Source organism: Pipistrellus kuhlii, unplaced genomic scaffold (assembly GCF_014108245.1).
Source record: "Pipistrellus kuhlii isolate mPipKuh1 unplaced genomic scaffold, mPipKuh1.p scaffold_m20_p_2, whole genome shotgun sequence".
In the NCBI taxonomy this organism is placed as follows: Eukaryota; Metazoa; Chordata; class Mammalia; order Chiroptera; family Vespertilionidae; genus Pipistrellus; species Pipistrellus kuhlii.
Genome location: NW_023425515.1, coordinates 42,838,081 through 42,855,690, shown reverse-complemented (window position 1 = coordinate 42,855,690; position 17,610 = coordinate 42,838,081). Strand labels below are relative to the sequence as shown.

The following is a 17,610-nucleotide window of genomic DNA, read 5'->3' as shown; positions in this document are numbered from 1 at the left end:
GCCTAAAGATATTAACCATAGAGTCAGAACCCCGATGTCAGGAAATTCCAATAGATAAGAATGTTTTGCATATTGCAGCTGACAGAAAACTAGTTGTCAAGTGGTCAGAGGAGTTAAATAAACCTGGCCAATGCTTCAGCCACCTGGGGTCCACAGGATCCTCTCCCATAGACTTATATCTATCCTGGTGTCATTTAGGAAAAACCTGTCTTCATCAGTCACTCTAGTAGGAGCAGATCTCTACTTTAAGGATAATCACATTCTTTAATAGTCCACACCCTTAGACACTGGTTAGAACTTGTCTAGATCTCTCTAAAGGTAGTTGTCTAAAAAGAATCTGCAAACCAAAAGAAAATGGAAACCTCAGAGTATACCAGAATCCTGCCCCTAACTTTGCCTCCACCTGGAGATCCAGGCAAACCATTTGCTGACCTATTTTCTTAGAAGCAAATGAGAAGGAATAGTCTCCAAGGTCCCCCCAAATTACAATTTGGACTCCTGCTTCTTAAAGCAAACATACAGGCAGGACTCATGAAAGTAATGTTCTGTTTTTGTGTTTTTTATTTTAGGATGTGTAGTTTAGGTGATATGTCCTTACTCTATTCCAATGTATAACTGACATTAAAAAAGAAAATTGCTCAAAGCCTCAGACCACTGTAATGTGTAGGACTTACAGAAATGTCCCCTAGGGCTTACCAGAGGTTATAGATGTCTTTCTACAACTTTGGATTTGCCTATAAGTACATTTAACTGAAATGAAGAAACATTCCTTTGTCATGCTTAACACTATATATGTGTACATTCACAGAGCCCTGGCCCTTATTGTAAGAAAAAAGTAGACAGAGCTTAGAGACGTCAAGGTTAGTCTGAAATGGTTTTATGATGGAGGAATCATTTTTGCTCCAAAACCATATTAAATTAATAGTACCTTAGCTTATCCCTTGCTCAAATGCAACTGCAAAACCAGTAATTCCAATAGGAAGTCTTGATTATATATTTTCTCAGCAAATTCCAACCTGAGGCCCAGATGTGTTATCCGATACTTCATAGGATGAAAGTGCTTACAAGATAAGCTGGTTAACCCTCCCATTTAGTAGGTGAGAAAGATGAGGGCTAGAAAGAAGAAAGAGCTTATTAATGCTATAAAGTGTGTTAGTAATAGGACTGGGAGTCCTTTTCTGAGCCAACCAGCATTCTTTCCTTCCTTGACACATGACACCCTCCTGGACTCCAGGGAAACCATGGTGGGAGTAGACTGAAAGAAGTTATTTTACACTGACCAACATGAATTCTCTAAAACATTTAGCTAATTAATACTCATTAGTTAAATGGCTAGAATATGTATGGGTTTGATTCATAGAAAACAAATATTCAGAATGAATTAGCTAAAGTTACATCTTGTGCAAAAGAATCATATTTTAATATATGGCCTTACTATTTGAAACACTTTTATTACACAACAAAGGTTTATGTTTGTATACTATACTCAATATTAATTTCAGATTAACTAAGATTATATTAACTTTAGAATAACCTTATTATTTTTCATATAGGACAGAAACTTATTATTAGGTCAGAAAATCAGTTTACTAAGTCTGGGACAAGCATTTAGAAATCAATAGGCTGGAAAATAGAGGATATCACACATCGACAGGAAACTACGGTTTGAAGAAACATTTTTAGTTGCATACACACATTTATATGAAATGTATTATGCCACAATGTAAAATATACATCACTGATGATTACACTCAAATAGTTTAAAAGTCGCTTCAATTTATTTTTAGTGTAGAAAGTTGCATCAGAAAAAAATGTCTTTTATATGTTTTTAATGTGTTGACTAAAATTAAAATTATAAAATTTCTGCAGTTTCCATGGAATAACCATGTGAAGAACTACAATAACTTATATTTATTTTAGTCAGCACAACATTAAAAACAATGTTGTGCAGTAGGCTTGTGGGGAGGGGAAGGAGACAGGCAGGAGGGGGTCCAAGGAAGAAGAAAAGGGGGATATATGTAATACTTTGAATAAAAATAAATTTTAAAAAATGATAATGTCATAAAAATATTATTTATGGATACACACACCTGAAGTAAAAATACAAATTTTTAAATATATGGCACTGACATAAACTGAATTTAGAATAGTGGTTACCTCTAGAGAAAAGCAAAGGGATAGGGGTGCCTTAGCTAGATATAGTATTCTACTGCTTTATAAATGAGGAGAGAAGGTTGAAGCAAATAAGTTAAAATAGTAACATCTATTAAATTTAGGCAATAGGTTCCTGGGTTTCTACATTTACTATGCTTTTTGTAATGTTTTATATTTATACTAGAGGCCCGGTGCACAAAATTTGTGCATGGGGGAAGGTGTCCTTCAGCCTGGCCTGTGCCTTCTTGCAATCCGGGACCTCTCAGGTAGAGTCCTTAGGCCTGGCTGGTCATCAGGGCCTATTGGAGCTTTCCTTCCCTTGCTGCCAGCAGTTGGCCCCGTCCCCGCTACTGCCACTGCTTGCAATTGTGTGGTGCTGTCTCCCCTCCTCAGCCACCAGTTGCCTCTTTCTGCAGGCAACAGTCATGGGTGTGATTGCTTGGCTGGCCTGGGTCTCCCTCTGCGGGGGATCGCTGGTCGGCTCCACACACTTACCACAGAGTCCCTTGCTGGAGATCTGGGCTTTCCTCTGTGGGGCAATTCATTGCAGGGCCCCCAGATCGATTGCCCTGCAGATGGAGGCCCCACCCACCCACCATAGTACTGCCAGGTGGGTGGCTTGGACCTCCCTCTTTGGGGCAATAGCAGAGCCCCCCACCCCCATCAATTGCCCCACCAGCCAATCAATGGTCTGGGCCTCCTTCTTTGGGGCAATAGTGGGGCAATGATGAGGCCCTCTGACCAATCATATCACACCTGCCTTGGCTGGTCTGGCGCCATGTGTGTCATAACATGGTCATCCAAAAAGTTGTCTGGATGGTTGGTCTGCTATTCAGTTGTTTGGTTGATTTGCATATTATCTTTTCATTATTATAGCTACATCACATTTTAAATTATATAATTAAATATTTTTAAAATCCACATATTTTATTTCATCATCATCATATATTTAAGATGCTTGAAAAATCATCAACAGGTTTAAGGAATTTATATATTACAAATTAACTGTAACAATAAATCTCCTTAATTTCCTAACATTTAAATATCAAGATTAAAGTACATTCAATTATTGTGATTTGACCCTGAATACAGCAGTAGTAGAATTGGTACCCACAAAATATGGGTAAACCTGGGCTAGAAAGCAAGGTAGAAAATATTCAAGAGTAAATAAGAACTTCCAAATATATAATCTCATTTATACTGACATTTTATTTGTTCAGTCTACAATTTCTGCTGCATGACTAGTTTTTTTCCAGATATACCTCTGTATTCTCTGCATCACTACTCTAACGTGAGCTGGAAAATAGTCACACATCCACCTACCTCTGTAAAACAGTAACCAGACTGGTAGTTCTGAACACATTTCACAGCCAGGCCAAGTTCAGACCCTGATATTTGCTTCTTTTCTAATCTACTCTCCTTTGAAGTAAACAGTATAAACAGCACTGAGGATAAATAGCATAAACTCTTCTCGCAACATTGGATAAACCACTGGGCCCTGGACTTTCAATCTCCAGCTTCCCAAGCTTTCCCTCCTGTGTGCAATTCCACTTACTCCAATCTCAGGCTGATCTTGCCATTAAGGGAACCACATCCAGTTCTCAATGGTCCTGTAGCCTCTTCCTTCCTACCCAAACATTTTCTCCAAAGTTAGGGCATGGTGGGGCTAAGTCTATTTTGAACTATTAAAACCATGTAACTCTGCCTCCTTGCTTAGAAAATCATCAACAGAAAGATGCACTTTATCATTCAACTCAGCACACAGCTGCCTCTCATCCAGCTGCAAACTCTTCAGGGCAGAGCCCTGAGGGCCTAATTTCTGTACCTTCCACCCAATTAGCACTGGATAGAGGATACAGACACACTTTCAGAGATGCACATTGATTGGGGGGAGGGGGAGAAAAAGAAAAACTGGTGATTAAGATCAAAGAACAGTTCGAGTCCCACAGACTAAAGAAAAAAAAAACAAAACAAAACAATATTATGAACAGAATTAAGTTCTGCCCTTGCAATGGCATCACAGAGATGAGCAAAAGTTTTCAAACATCATTTAAATAAAAATTAGAAACCTCCTTTATTCCTATTAAAAGACATACAGCTTTAGTGGATTTTTTAAAATCCAAATATGTACATATAAATAATAATGTAGTTTACATTAAGCCAAGCAAGTTTCAGGAATGAAAATTGAGATTTTATACGTAGATAGGTATAGATATATTATCTTTCTACACACACACAAACACACACACACACACACACACACACACACACACACACACCAGCCGTTTTCCTTGAAGAAAAAGATGATTTTCATTCTCTATGGATCCCCTAAATTAGGGGTGTCGAACTCAATCAGAGAAGGGGCCAAAATCTAAAATCCAGCCTAAATCGCGGGCCGAATGGTTTACTGAACAGTCATAAACTGTCATTGTGATGGAAACGCAGCGGAGTGCAGTGATGACAGCGCGGTGCGGGCCCCATTGCAAGGCCTGGTGGGACGGATTTGGCCCGCGGGCCTTGTGTTTGACACATGTGCCCTAAATACAATAAATGGCATTGTGTGCACCTACTAAGCACATTTATTCAATAAGCATTTTCAAAACACTATTTTAGGATGAAAAAGTCACTTCCAAGACAGTAAGGAAATGGAGATGACAAAAAGGCAAATTAAGATTATAATTTAATAAATGTGATAAATACCTATAGAAAAATCTTGAAGGTAAAACAGTGGGGCAGCTATGCTTTTATGACTTGGAGGTAGGTTAAGGAGTGGAGGTGACTTGGGCAGAGCTTATTAGGACACCTTAAAGAGTTACTATGTGAAATGAATCACAAAGGAAGTTTACTATTCCTCTGGGCAAAGCGCCCAGGCAACTCCATACAAGCTAGAAGAGGAGTGAAGAAGTCATTGGCCTTCTGTCACTCTTTTACCGGCATCCCAAAACTTTCTGAAGATACAATCCTGACTCAATCCTTACAAGCTTCCACCCACATAAAACATGTCTTACTGATAAATTCACTAGGAATTATTTCTTTCAACTGTGTCTGTAGTGCATTTTATGTTCTGGTATAATTTTGTGAATTGTTCTGTTTTTGTGTAAGTGCTATTAGCAGACCGAATACATACACAGTGTTTTGAAAGCAGGTATGATGCTTGCTTTTCTTTGTTCTGTACACATAAAAACACTCTCTATGAATGAGAAACATGTTCCAGACTCATTTTTTGTCTTAAAAAGTTTGGTAATAGCTGGCAGCCACAACTGATATAGACACTGCACTCTGTAGATTACAATGCACTGTTACATTTTTTTCCTCCTGACCACCTGACCACCTGAAGATAAAATGTCTTATCAATATCTCATTTTATTTATGAGGAAACTAAGGCTCAGCAAAATAAAGTAGCTTCACCAACATAACCAACAAGTAAAAATTGAATTGGAAACCAAACTGAGCTCTTCTGACCCCAAATATTTCTGTTCAAAGATTTCCTAGAAAAAAAGTAGTCTACGTTTCAATATGTCAGCAAAGGGTGATATTAAATACTAATTAAAATAAGACAAATATATGTTAGGTTCTTGGAAATTGAGGATGAAATGAAATTTAGGTAAGGGTGGTACATGTGTTCAGAAGGTGGTTTCTAGGTCCCAAAATAAAGCGATAAAAATGGGACACAGTTGACTTTGTCTCTCTACCTCCTAAGAATAGGCCTCTAGAAATCACAGCTGGCTTGTCTCCACTTCTGAAAACAACAGCAATAAAAAGTTCCTTTTATTTGCAGTGTTTCATAGGTGACCTACAAGAAAAACCCTAGCTAGTGACTAACCCCCGCCATTGACTCTCCAAAATTCATTACTGCTCTCTTTGCAAAGGGAGGAAAACTCATTGATGACCAATATCAATCAGTTTCCCTCCCTTTGAAAAGACAACAGTAATAAATTTTGGGTGAAGTTATCTAAGAGATGTTAAGTCAATCTGAACTAGGAAATAACATGTAAACCCCATGGCTTTGTGTGCTGCCCTACAAAAGAAATACCTCCCTAATTTATTAAAGAAGAGTTTCTTCTCTTTATCTAAAGCTCTAATAAAAATTGGCTCCATAGAAGAGAAAAAAGGAGATGCAGGCAAAGTGTGAATAGACTTCATCCCAATGTCTAATCTACCACCTTCTCAGCCTCATGGCTAATACCAACCCCACTCCCATCACCACCACCATCAATGGCAAGAGCAATAGGTAGGGACTGCAGACACTCAACTATTTGCCCCAATTATAAGCCCCCAAATAGCAAACATACCCGGTCCTTCTAACAACTGAAATTTCGCTTTCAGACAGAATGTTGAAAACAATGAAAATGATATGTAAGTAATGTTTGAGCAATTAATTTATGTGCCACATAAACACGTTTTGGGTTTTTATTAGAAAACTAGAGACCCGATGCACAAATTTGTGCACAATGAAAGGAAATTAATTAGAAGAAATATTTTAATATCGCTATTTGCCCTTCATAATAGAATAAGGTGACCAGACGTCCCGCTTTTGGCGGGACAGTCCTGATTTTTTAACAATTTATCCTGTGTCCCGCGGCGTTTAAAAAAAGTGCCAAATCTTTCCAAAAATCGGGATTTTAAAAACGTCACGGGACATGGGACAAATTGTTAAAAATTGGGACTGTCCTGCCAAAAGCAGGACGTCTGGTCACCTTCAATAGAAGTGTCAACCAAATTCATGATCAACAATGAAAGACGGAAACACACAAATGCAATTGGCGCCAACGGGAGCTTTATATATTTATATAGACTAGAGGCCTGGTGCATGAAATTCATGCACTGGGGTTTAGGAGGTGTCCCTCAGCCCATCCTGCAACCTCTCCTATTTAGGACCTCTTGGGCCTAAACCGTCAGTTAGACATCCCTCTCACAATCTGGTACTGCTGACTCCTAACTGCTCACCTGCCTGCCTGCCTGATTGTCCCTAACCGCTCCCCTGCTGGCCTGATTAACACCTAACTGCTCCCCTGCCAGCTCGATCTTCCCAGCTGTCCTGCCCTGCCAGCCTGATCTTGCCCCCAACTACCCTCCCCTGCCAGCCTAATCTTACCCAAAATTGCCCTCCCCTGCCAGCCATTGCCCCCTGTATGTGCTCTGAGGACCTGGAATCAATCCAGTGACCTCCTGGTGCTTGGGCTGAAGCTGAATCAACTAAGCCACACAAGCCAGGCTGTTTTGCTTTTTAAATGAAAAAAGTATGCTAACAAAAACAAAGTCTACATAAAGCTCCAAATTTGGCCGGGACCGGTTTGGCTCAGTGGATAGAGCGTCGGCCTGCGGACTGAAGGGTCCCAGGTTCGATTCCGGGCAAGGGCATATACCTTGGTTGAGGGCACATCCCCAGTAGGGGGTGTGCAAGAGGCAGCTGATCGATGGTTCTCTCTCATCGATGTTTCTAACACTCTATCCCTCTCTCTTCCTCTCTGTGAAAAACCAATAAAAAAATATATTAAAAAAAAAAAAGCTCCAAATTTATATCAGATCTTCCTGAGAAAGCAATCAGGGAAATATGAAAAGTTGCTCACTATCATAAAAAAGAAATAACACTAGTTCTTCACTGGAGAGAAGTGTTTTACTGGTAACAAACATGAAAGTAAACTCGGTTATCATGTGGGAATTTGAAGAGAAATAAATTATATAAAGGTCATCATCAATAGTTCAAGCATTAGTTTTAAATGTGTGCCTATACACACACACACACACACACACACACACACCTTCAACCAAAGCACAGAACTGAGCACAGCAAAGAGACATTTTCGAAAACAAAACAACTAATTTAATCCCAACATTTCAATCTGATGCAATTTATCAAAATAGCCTCCTGAGTGTGTTTTTTCTAATCCCCGAAATTCAAAGTTAAATGAAAATCTCAGCAACCCAAACCACTTGTTTGGCAAGTAGTTATATTATAGCTAACCACAGACACATTAGGTTTGTAGGCAAGTGGGTTTTGAAAATGCTGAGATAATATAAGTCTTCAAATCAGAAGTAGTACTTTAATATCACAGACCATCTACATCATTATCAGAGACCACAGAGTAACTGGGCAACTTATTGGAAAAGTGAAAATGGCTGAGTCAGAAATTTCCATCTGACAGGGTAAAAGACTGGGAGTGAGCGGAACAGTGAAAAGGGGGGTGAGGGAAGGTACCAGGGTGGAAAAAGCAATTTTTCTCATGCTGGTAGAACTGTTGGATAGAGATTAGACTTCCCATAAGAAATATCTGACTCAAGTTATCATAAATGATAATATATATATCCAAAAACACAATCAACCTCACAAGGTTCCTGTGTTGCAAGCATAAACTGTATGAAGTGCTGCTTTTGAAGCCAAACATTTCTGTACTGGCATTAACAAAACAAAAAAGCTACCCAGGAAAAGTAACAACTCAGATCTTGTCTATTCTTAGAAAATGCAAACGCAGATATTAACACAAATCACTCAAACCAAGCTTCATTTCTTCTCAAGAAATATCTCTTAATCTCCAGGTCATTAAGTCTAAGTTCCCAGCAAATTGATGGTTGGGTTCTGCATTTACATTTTCACCAAACAGTCACTAGGTTTTCCTCAAAACACCAAGTGACCTTGCCTCCACAGAAAGATCAAGAGTTATTCTGCATTTCGGATAAAGCCAAAGTTAGAAAAGATTTCCTTAAACTGGACCAATCTGTATGTTCTATCAGCCCATCACTATTCCACCTACCTAATCACCTACAAAAAATTGACACTGATATGGTAGCCAGTAGTCACATGTAACTATTTCTTTAAATTAATTAAAATTAATTTTTTTAAAAATCAGATCCTTAGTCTCACAGCCACATTTCTAGTACTAAAAAGTCCTATGGGACTGGTGCCTATCATTTTAGACAGTGTGGAATAGAGAACACTCAGTAACATTTTAAACCATCTTAACCGTGCATGCGTGCGTAGGTGGGTGCGTGCGTGTATTTGTGATGCATATGTATGCTTATGTTTAACCAACACATATAACTCACTTTGCCAGTATGGACAACCAAAGGTCTTGGATATATATAGGAAACCCCTAAAACAGGCGTCTTCAAACTACGGCCCGCGGGCCACATGCGGCCCGCAGAGCAGTCTGATCCGGCCCGCCAGGTTTTTTGGGCAGTGAGCGCAGCCGAGGTGTTACAGTAGGAATTAGTAGTTCATACAGTCCGGCCCTCCAGTTCTCTGAGGGACCGTGATCTGGCCCCCACTTTAAAAAGTTTGAGGACCCCTGCAGTAAAATATGTACATACACTTTGAATGATGATAAAGTCAGTGTTTATTAATATACAGTTCATTTTCAAAATTTAAAAGAATTTATAGAAATTATTATTATTATTTTTTTTGTCAATGCCTGTTTTCAAACTGATAGCTTTTGGTCCAGGAATTGCTGTTAATGCAAAGCAATGGAATCACAAACATCTCGAACCATTTTGTTCAGTATTTGTGAGCCCTCAGTTTGTCAACTGTTGCCAGTTTTGTACCTTATGCTTTATCTTTTACATATCCCCATAAAAAAGTTTAGTTCCTATTTTTGTTGTTGTGGTTCAAAGCTTAGTCTGGCTTAACCCACTATTTCAAACTAATTAAACCTGAAAAAGAGTGAAAATTAAGTGAGTTATCATCTGTTAAAAGTGTGTATACATTTTAGGGGGAGGGCACACTGTGTCCCTAAAAAATATGTGCACACGTTGAGTAATTATAAAGGCAGTGTTTATACTTCAACTGCATTTTCAAACTTCCATGGCATTTTCAGATCAATTTCCTTTGTTCAAAGCTTAGTCTTGCTGAAAAGAAACATCAATTGCACTATCAGCTGTTAAAGTGTGCATATATGTTTTTGGGACACCCTGTAGTATTGGCCTTGTGTTAGCCACTGATTTATCTTCAAAGTGTGCTTATATATTCTTCTCCTATGCTCTTCTCCTTCATCAGCCCTAGAAGGATGGTAGTTCAGCTAACCACAACAGAGTAGAAAGATCAAGAGTTATTCTGCATTTCCCAAGCAAGCACTGTGTATTCACCCAGCAATCAAACCTGCACCTGGAAAGGAAAGTGAACTGGTATTCAATAAAGCTAAAGAAATTCAATTCTGGGAAATATAAACAGCTACTGAATAACCCAACAGATATCTAATAATTTAAACCAAGCCTTAAAGAACTGGACCCTGAATAGCAAATGTGTGCATTTGTGAATTTCAACTGGCCTTGAAAATTAAACTGATCACAGACAGAAAAGCATTCTCTGAAATTTGCTGCCTATGGTGCCTTCTTTAAAGAACAACTATATTTTACATGGATGCTCCACTTCAGAACAATTTAGGGATATATAAATTTACACAGAAGCTAAATATGTAATTACTCTTAATGCCACAAAAATGATTAAAGGAAGCAAGTGTGCTTTAGAATAATTCAGCTTATTTTAATGAATTTGTAAATTTTCATAATTAAACATAAAAAATGGTTACCAGAATTATACTTAGAAAAGATGAAACCCATACAGTTTTTTTCTGTAGCGCATTGTACAGAGCTCTGGTAATATAAGATATTCAGTTACTACTTACTGCACAAGGATGCAATATAGTGTAACCAAGAGTACTCTTACTTTGAGTTTAATCCTGTCACTAACACTCATTAGGATGAATAATTCTCAACAAATTAATATCACTTATTTTTAGTCACCTATAATAGCCATTGTAAGTACTTGTGCACTGAAGAAAAACTGTACATAATTTTTAAAAGTACTCACAAATTAGCCTGGCAGGCGTGGCCCAGTAGTTGAGCATCAACCTATGAGCCAGGAGGTCATAGTTCAATTCCCAGTAAAGGGATATGCACAAGGTAGCCAATAAATGATTCTATTTCTCATTGTTTATGTTTCTATCTCTCTATACTTCTCCCTTACTCTCTGAAATAAAATGTATATATTTTTAAGTAAAAGTACTCACAAATTATTCTGATAGAGGCAGACATTCTATGTTAAAAAACAATAGATCACTGACAACCACATGGGTCCTCAAAAGGGTAAATACCATTAAATAAGCAATAGTGGACATAATTTTTTTTCAAAGCAATTTTCCACTAAGAAAATCCAGATAGTAAGAATTTATGTCTTTTATTTTGATTCCATGTAACCCTAAAGAAACTCCAACCTTCTGTTGTTCCACTATTTGAATGGCACTTTTCCTGGCACTTAAACAAGCCCTCAAATGATTTGGCAGTCCTCAAATGGTTTGGTTTCTGTTTGCCTTAACCTAGAAAGAAAAGCCACCCATCTCTTTAAACCTCTGCAGGATAAACCCAGTCATGCCCATTAAAACCCAAAAGATCACATCCAACCCAACTTAAGTACAAGTTTACACCAAGGAAAGAAAAACCGTTTTGGTTTATTGACTTCATACTACCAGAGTTTCCTTAAGTACTAGCTACTGCAAATTCTATTTATCCTTGAGTCAGATATTTCCACTTTCAACTCATCTTCCTTAAGGGGATACTTTAGCTAGCACTTCCTTTCCTATTAGGATTAGTAAATTAATTACAATATCAAAAATAATTGAGATAATACTCAAAATCTCCCCCATCCCCCCAAAAAAACATACACAAAACTTTATTATAAAAAGTGGTCATGGATAAGTGTGGTAAAATATTCTCTAAAGATCTTGCTCCCATCAAGCAAATTGCAACACTCACATTCCCACTCTGGCAACCATTTGTCAGCCCTCTACACACATTTCCAGTAATCTTGGGTCATGTAAATCTAAAGAATGAACAGAAAACAAATGGGTAAATATTGAGATTTCTGGAATTCTACTCCAATATACTCAATAAGTGGTAATGTTCAGTGACTAGAAATATATTTTTTCTAAAATGTATCTTGAGACCATAGGCACACTCCCTAGAACTCAGTTTACAGTAATCTAAGGGAATGCCTCCCAGAAGATCAGGAGACTTATCTTCCTAACTAGAGGCCCAATGCACAAAATTCGTGCATGTGTGGGGTGCCTAGGCCTGGCAGGTGATCAGGGATGATCAGCAGGGTGACCAGTGGGGCAACTGCAGGGGAGGTAGGGGGCCTGCTGGCACACCTACCCTGGCTGGCCTGGGGCCTGCAGGCTGAGGGCAGCTCCTTCTTTGAGCGTCTGCTCCCTAGTAGTCAGTGTGCATCACCTGGTTGTTCCACCAATCATTCTGCGGTTCAGTCGATTTGCATATTAGGCTTTTATTACTTAGAGTTATAATGCAAGTAGACTTACATTAAAATAAGACTCCCTAGCAGAAGAAGGAAACAACCCAACAATAAATTGGAAGATGTCTCAAAGTACATCCAGAAAAACTCCTCTGCAAACAACATGGAGTTGGGCATTGATCTTAAGAACCAATCCTGTCAATAACCACTGTGGCTCTCTATGTAGTTCATCAAATGGGGATATTTTTATTTTTTTATAAAGATACCTGTACTCATTTTAGTGGTATTTAAGTCAAATATGAACTTTGGATGGTTCTCTATTCCCTAAAAAAGCTGGAAACTCAGCTGGTGCTATGGGAAAAGAAAAGCAAAAACTGAAGCTTAGTGGTAAACTCCATAAGGGGAAAACAGAGATGTCTTCAATACTACAAAATTTAACAGAATGTATAAAGCAGCATCTTGATTGTTTTGTATTTTGCCTGGTGCTTAAAGAGTGTTTTGGAGAAGAAAAACAACTTTACAGATCAAGATTCAAATTTTGCTTACTTATAGGCTAAAAACCTTGAGCTAGTTGTGTAATGTCTTTGAGCTTCCGGTTCCTCATCTATAAAATGAGATAAATATTGTGAGGATTAAAATAGGTAAGTGAAGGGCCAAAGAAAACATCTGTCATTCAATAAGAGGAAGTTCAATAAATGGAGCATATCATATCGGCATTATCAGAGATAATGAATTCCTACAATTAGTTATTTTATATTAAGTGTTTCTACTAGTCAGGTCCCACTAAGTCACGGATTATCAAGTTCCAGTCACTTTTGTAGCATAAAATCTACACTGGAATATGCAATCACTACTTCCTCTTATGAATGCCTGGAAATGTTTCCTGGGAAGGAATTGCAACATAATCAACAGACGACTACATTTCTATAAATCTTCTAACCTCTTATGTCCAACTGAGGGTGAACAAGCTTCATATAGACATGGGCCTGAATGAAAGGGAAATACGTTTGTCTAAACTGTTTAATAAGCTCCACCACTCTGAACTTCTTTCGGTTGAATGTCCAGGATTAGAAAGCAAATTACAATTTTATATATAAGTCATATGACTATAGTTTATGAAGATAGAAGAAACACCAAAGTGTCACCATTAAGAAAGACTGGAGGGTAGACTATTGAGTCCAAGTATAGTCAATCAAAATCTAAACAGCACAGTAATATGAAGATTTAAAAGATTGCATGCCTAAAACTAAACAATTTTCCTATTCTTTAAGTCACTAGTAAAAGCTTTCCGTCAAATCCACCTGTAAGAAAGGTGGGTATTTCTTATCTAAATTATAGAAATGTTATAGCTTTAATGTTACATGTGAGGAACAAACAAATTGAGGTACAAAGAACCCTATTTTAATCCTAGATACTTGTCAGAATTTTAGTTCTGGCTGTCATCAGCATTTATCAAGTGACCTTTAATAAGTCACTTTCCAAATCAGAAGCTCAGTGCCTTGACCTGTAAAGAAATAGTCCAAATTTTCTTTAAGAATACAGCCAATTCAAATATAATTTGTATGAAATATAGCTGAGTATAAGTGACATACATTCCTCTTTTTGATAGAAACATGTCATCTAAAATGTGATAGTCACAGCCTATATAAAAAACTATCCATATAGGATGACTGTTGTGTTAACTTTCTCCGGCACCAAATATTGCTTTCTTCATTGTTGCTATTGATTTTTACTATTTCTAACACACACAAAAATGGTTAACATCTGCTTTTATCCATCTGTCAGTAGCTTTAGCCATCATAAATCTTAAAATAATTTTTCATTTAACCTGATGTTTTATAAAAAGGTAGACATTTCCTGTTTTCAATTAGCAGTTGTCACAGAGCCTTCTGTATCAGAGTAAAAGGAGACCATGTTATCAGTCACTTACTGTCTAATGAATATGAATGCAGCCTGTGCCATTTACTAAAAGGTTTACCTCGGGTCAGATGATAAGTGTACAACCAGGGAAGATAAACAACTATATTCAAAAAGTTTCCTGAAGATTGCCAAATTATTTATATTTAACTGGAATATGTTCTAAATGCCTCAGATGTATGTACTGCTACTGACTGGCTTCAGTACATCCTACGGCATACTTGATTTTCATGTGAGCGCCCTGCAGAGGAAGTGAAAGAAAATCAGGAGCAGCCTGCATCTAAACAGGAAGACAAGCTGACCAAATACCTTTTTGCTCTCTAGAGTAGGGGTGTCGAACTCAATCAGAGAAGGGGCCAAAATCTAAAATCCAGCCTAAATCGTGGGCCGAATGGTTTACTGAACAGTCATAAACTGTCATTGTGATGGAAACGCAGCGGAGTGCAGTGATGACAGCGCGGTGCGGGCCACATTGAAAGGCCTGGCGGGACGGATTTGGCCCGCGGGCCTTGTGTTTGACACATGTGCTCTAGAGGATTCACTTGCCTCACTTTTTTTTTTTAAAGAGTCAAAATTATTTTGGTAATTTTTAAAAACTGATATATCTACCAGGATGTATATATTTTTCATAGTGCTGCATGTTTTTAAAGCAGTGTTAACTTCTAATGCACTATGTGAAGCTAGCAGTGAAAGAGGCTAGTTTGTCCTAATTTAGGAAGCTATTCTAAAATAAGTACAAATTAAATATATCCTTCCATAAAGCAAAAACCTTTGAGCTCATGCTTTCCGATCCTCTTTTGATCATAAGCCATTCTAAGTTTGCAATCTGTCTATTCATCATTTTAGTTTTCAACTCAAAACTTCTGATTCTTCACAATTAGCACCCCTCATAATCAAGAACTTAAAAAATACATGTTATATTTGATCTGTTTAGTTAAAACTTTGTAAAAACCTTGCCCCTTAATCCAAAATACATTAACAAGCAAACAAACCTAAAGGAGAAAAATAGGAAACATAAAAAATCTGAATGGATCCCAACACCATCAGAGAAAATAACCACATCCTCCAGGAACAGTGATGAAATGACACCATATCACTTTCTTTGGAAATATAAACACATTAATAGGGTTTTACATAAATAAACAGGTAAGATCATTGTCTCCAAAGGAGACTACTCTACATTTAAGTCCTGAGTCAAGCGTGCCAATAAACCTCTTATAGGAACTGGAGAAATAGGAAAAACTCATAAGAGAAAACATGACTTGCTAGTTTCTCTGTTCCTATCCTAGTGAATTTATGCAAATGATCATAGCTCTTATTCTGGTATCCCATGTTCAGTTAGCTCAGGTCCGTTGGCCTACTGAGCACAAGCTGTCAAATAGTCTGACAAGTTTTCTGGAGTACCTGCTATGTGTAAGGATCCCCAAGAAATACTGAGATCAGTCCGCTAACAGTCTCTTGAGAGGGAGAGATAGTAGACCAATACAGAGACTAACATGTTACTTAATGAAGTACTTAAAGTGGATTGAAGACACACATAGGAAAGAAGCAGAGTAGACTTAACAGAATCAGCCTTTGAACTAGAAGAGGGAAGGGTGGCATGGGCACAGATAAGCTAGCGTAGACACAAATTCCAGGCAGAGGATGAGGGGTCACAGGAACAATGGTCTGGAAGAAGGAAAAGTAGGAATATTGCAGGGCAACTTGAACAGTGATAACAAAAGAGATGAATGAATAGCACAGTATTTTACAAAATGTTTTGATATCCATTTCTTGAGTTCACTCTCATCAGAAGCTCTTGCATTAGGTATAATAAATATTATACTCAATAAACAGATGAAGAAACTGAAGCTCAGAAATATTTAGTTTTCTCTAACTCCTTAAACCTAGTAAGTGGTAAAAAGGAGATGTGTAAAACCAGGTTTCACAAGTCTAGGTTCAAGTTTTTCCCCTGCTGAAGTTCAATTTTATACTCCAATCATGGTTTCAACTTAAATATACTCTTTAATTGTATCAGTAAACTAGAGCAAATATTTTAAAATTCTAGAAGGAACTCAATTACTGAAACGATGCATAGCAGACCAAAAAAGAGATGCACAGCAGAATACACAGGAAAAAAGGTAGCCTCTTTCTCTATTTAAAATAACAAAGAAAATGACAGTTATATTCCACACTGCCAAGTAAGGAGGGAACAGAAGTACATGAATTTTTTACCTCCTTTCAATTGCACAAATCCTTTCAACATCTGCTCCCCACGTTTGGGAGACTATATGAGGAGAAACCATAAATAGGGATCAAAAAGAAAACAGAATAAAAATAGAATTCTGATACCCAGACACAAATAGCTAATTAAAACCCTAGTGTCTGTTACACAATCTGCAGGACAGATATTATGTTTCATTTAGTTATCAATTATTAAATAGAAAATAAATTAAGAACCTCAAGACATCTGTGGGAGACAGGTGTCCTTTCGGTTCTAAGTGCCAACAAAAATTTTACATTACATATCCAGAAAGGTTTTATAACAAGGACCCCACTCAGTCATCATATCCAACTGCCCACAGTATTTCAGCAATATCTCCTTCAGCTGTATGGTCACCAGTACACACTATTCTGATGAAATTATTAGAATCACACCCTTTTCACTCACACAATGTTCGAGTTTGACCTACAAATTATTTAATAAATCTGCCACTAAGCCTCAGGAGTTAGCCTAGTTTAGGAGCTTGAGAGACAGTGAAACTAAGTTCCTGGAATTCAGGGATGTTAAAAGCATGATAAATGGATTCTATCAATAGCTCCCTAACCCTCTTCTTAAACCCCCAGTCAGTATCCTCCAACATACACAGGGCCAAAATTATCTCTCAGAGATAACTTTGTGGAGCTTTAATGGGGTAACCATACAAAGAAAAGACAAGAAATGCTTTGTGGCTACACTAAAGCCTAATCGGAAATAACGAGCTCTGACCATGGAAACCTGGGAAAACAATAGAAGCAGACATGTCAAGTTAGACGCCAGCAATCTCTGACAGGATAAGAAACGGTTTGTAGACAAAGCCAGAAAGTGATTTGTAATTGCAGACACTGAGCGTGAAGGGTCCTTTCCAAAATAGCTGTTGGCCCACATGTTCGGCCAAACTCAAGATGCACAGATGGGAGGATGGGGATATTAATCAAGTTCCTTCTTTCTCTTTCTCTACTGCAGGTTTCACATCTAGACAATGATTTTCTGACAGTATTTGCCAACCCTAACAGTCTATATTTTACACAACCTCATAATATGAAAAAGCTAGTATATG

At 37.8% G+C, this 17,610-nt stretch overlaps 1 protein-coding gene across 6 annotated transcripts in view; it reads right to left on the bottom strand.

Annotated features, from left to right (window-relative positions):
- The window catches only part of CCDC50 (coiled-coil domain containing 50), a 73,792-nt gene that overhangs the window by 44,197 nt on the left and 11,985 nt on the right, over positions 1-17,610 (bottom strand). The window contains exon 2 of one of the 6 annotated variants that reach the window (XM_045583841.1): positions 16,526-16,556. The exons of the other annotated variants lie outside the window; for them this stretch is intronic. Coding sequence (XP_045439797.1) covers positions 16,526-16,556 — 31 coding nt within the window. The remainder of the gene's footprint in view (positions 1-16,525; positions 16,557-17,610) is intronic. 6 annotated transcript variants of the gene reach the window in all.